The sequence below is a fragment of the Galeopterus variegatus genome, unplaced genomic scaffold (assembly GCF_000696425.1).
Source record: "Galeopterus variegatus unplaced genomic scaffold, G_variegatus-3.0.2 Scaffold14634, whole genome shotgun sequence".
In the NCBI taxonomy this organism is placed as follows: domain Eukaryota; kingdom Metazoa; phylum Chordata; class Mammalia; order Dermoptera; family Cynocephalidae; genus Galeopterus; species Galeopterus variegatus.
The window spans coordinates 21,718-24,156 of NW_007740745.1; the positions used below are offsets into that span (position 1 = coordinate 21,718).

At 42.3% G+C, this 2,439-nt stretch overlaps 1 gene segment (V, D, J or C); it reads right to left on the reverse strand.

Annotated features, from left to right (window-relative positions):
- Positions 1-344: 344 nt before the first annotated feature.
- LOC103582017 lies at positions 345-816 on the reverse strand. The segment is given in 2 exon segments: positions 345-643; positions 768-816. Coding segments are annotated over 2 exon segments (348 nt in total).
- Positions 817-2,439: the final 1,623 nt, after the last annotated feature.

The window sequence follows — 2,439 nt, forward strand, 5'->3', positions numbered from 1 at the left end:
GTGGCAGTCATGGTGAATGAATATAACTGATGAACAAATGTGGGTAAAGCTGGGAGAATTAGGATGAGCTTTCATTCAGCTTTCTCTTCTGTCACGTCTGGTTGTGCAGAGGGCGTGCAAAACTCTTCTATTCTCCTGCTGGTTCTCCCATGCCAAGACTGTTTGCAGCTAAGGGGGTCTTATGTTTGGTGCATGAGGTGTATCTCAGGTGCTCATGGTCCAAGAGCCCTTCACTGCAACCTGTTCCCTTGAATTCTCCAACATCTTGCTTTATGGTACCTGCTCTAACGACAAAGTAAAAAGCATTCAGGCAGCTGTACCAGGGCAAGCAGAGAGGTTTCTCTTCAGAGTCTAATATTATATTGTTGACAGTAATAAGTTCCAATATTATCAGACTCCAGGCTGCTGAGGGTGAGAATGAAGTCTGTCCCAGATCCACTGCCACTGAACCTTGATGAGACCACACTTTGTAAATTAGATGCAGCATAGATCAGGAGCTTAGGAGACTTCCCTGGTTTCTGCTGATACCAGGATAACCACGTGCTAATGCCCTGACTGGCCTGGCAAATGATCGTGACTGTGTCTCCTAGAGATGCAGACAGGGAGGATGGAGACTGGGTCATCTGGATGTCACATCTGGCACCTGAGATTGGAAACATAAAGACAAACATCCACACAATTAATCATGTTATAAGGGGACCTTCCTGAAGAGCTAGCTGGTACTGACATCACAGAATGAGTAAATTCCTAATATTCTCCCTCCTTACCTGGGAACCAGAGCAGCAAGAGCCCCAGGAGCTGAGTGGGGTTCCTCATGTCTATGCTGTGCCCTCCCTGGGACTGGCTCTTGGACAGGCTATGACCAGCCTGTGAATAAATCTTCAGGACAGTGGGCTGTGCTCTGGGAACATGCAAATCTGCACAGCTTCAAGCATGACTTATCTCAATAACACAGCAGATGCCGAGGTGTCCTGAGACTGACTATGATAGCACAAATTTCCCTGTAGATGAAGACTTTCTCCCTGGGGGCCACGGAACAGAATTGTTCCGCTGTCCTGTGGGTAGAGTATTATATTGCTGTCTTTATGGTTCATGACCTGCTTTTCTTGTGTGCTTTTCATCAGAGAAACACATCTACAGAAAATACAAGAAATTTTAAAATTCCCTGCATTTCCCTATGGACCTTACTGAAACCAGGGAGTCGTTCTTCTGGTCTAATTCCCTAAAGTCCTTGAAATGGTAAATCATCAGCACTTCCAACCAAATATGTAGTCGGGTATAAGAATAAAAAACAGATAGATATGTAATGGATTTATGTGTTTATTTTATTTAAGAAAAAAAATAAAAATATAATTTACAAAATATAGTGTGATGATTTGCAAGGAGGGTATATGCCATCACTAACCTGTCATCTCTAGACAAGTGATTCTTGTTCTCCAGTTCTGAGTACTTTTTTCACCACTTCCATCTAGGCCATCTAACATCAGGGATATTCTCCCTCCAAATCCGAAAAATCTCAGCTATTTTCCTAGCTGTTTGTGTCATTACACATTTCCATGCCAGATATTTTCTGAGTTGCTGGATCACTCCATAAACCTGCATATCCTAGCTGTTTGTGTCATAAGCCAAAAATTCTCAGCTACTTACCTAGCTGTTTGTGTCATTACACATTTCCATGCCAGATATTTTCTGAGTTGCTGGATCACTCCATAAACCTGCATATTCCTACATCACCAAATTCTTCTAGTTTCTAAGATAAAGCAGTTCTTAATTGCTGGGTTTAGGACATTTGACCCAAGCAGGTTCATGAGAAAAAACATGCAACACAGAGAAGGAGAAAGCCGAGGTGTTGCACTAGGTGTTGGAGCCCACACCGTATGGAAATGGCATTCATGGTGTGGGGTGGAGAGAAAAGCCCAGCATGGGGTGTTGAAAGTAGAGTGGACTGAGGAGAGTGTCCCCACATGGGAGTGCAGGATGTGGAGACTACCTCCTCCTACTAATAGACAGGCAAGTGGTATTAGGGCTAATGCAGCTGTGGGGTGTTTAAAAATCTTGTCTGCAAAGAGAGTGTAGGTGGCAAAGACAACAGCAGATTGGTTTTACACAGAGGGATTGATCAAACAAGTCAAAGCAGTGAGGATAATTAGAGCCAACATTTTCACTACTGAAGAAAAGTTAGAAATATAAAAAGGAATAATAATAGTATAAACTGTGATTTGGGATTGTATTTAAAGATAGTGTAAATTCATAGTTTTTTACAGATATAAAAATGTCTGTGGATAGATAGATAGATAGTAGTTCATTTTCCCAGAAACAACGTTTGAGGAAAATGGAGTAAGTTTAGTCAGGTCCTCTCACCTCATATCCGGCTGGATATGTTTCAGCATGTCTGTGGTAAACAAGTTATGTAAGAGTAGAGTTAGTGCACATGTGCAC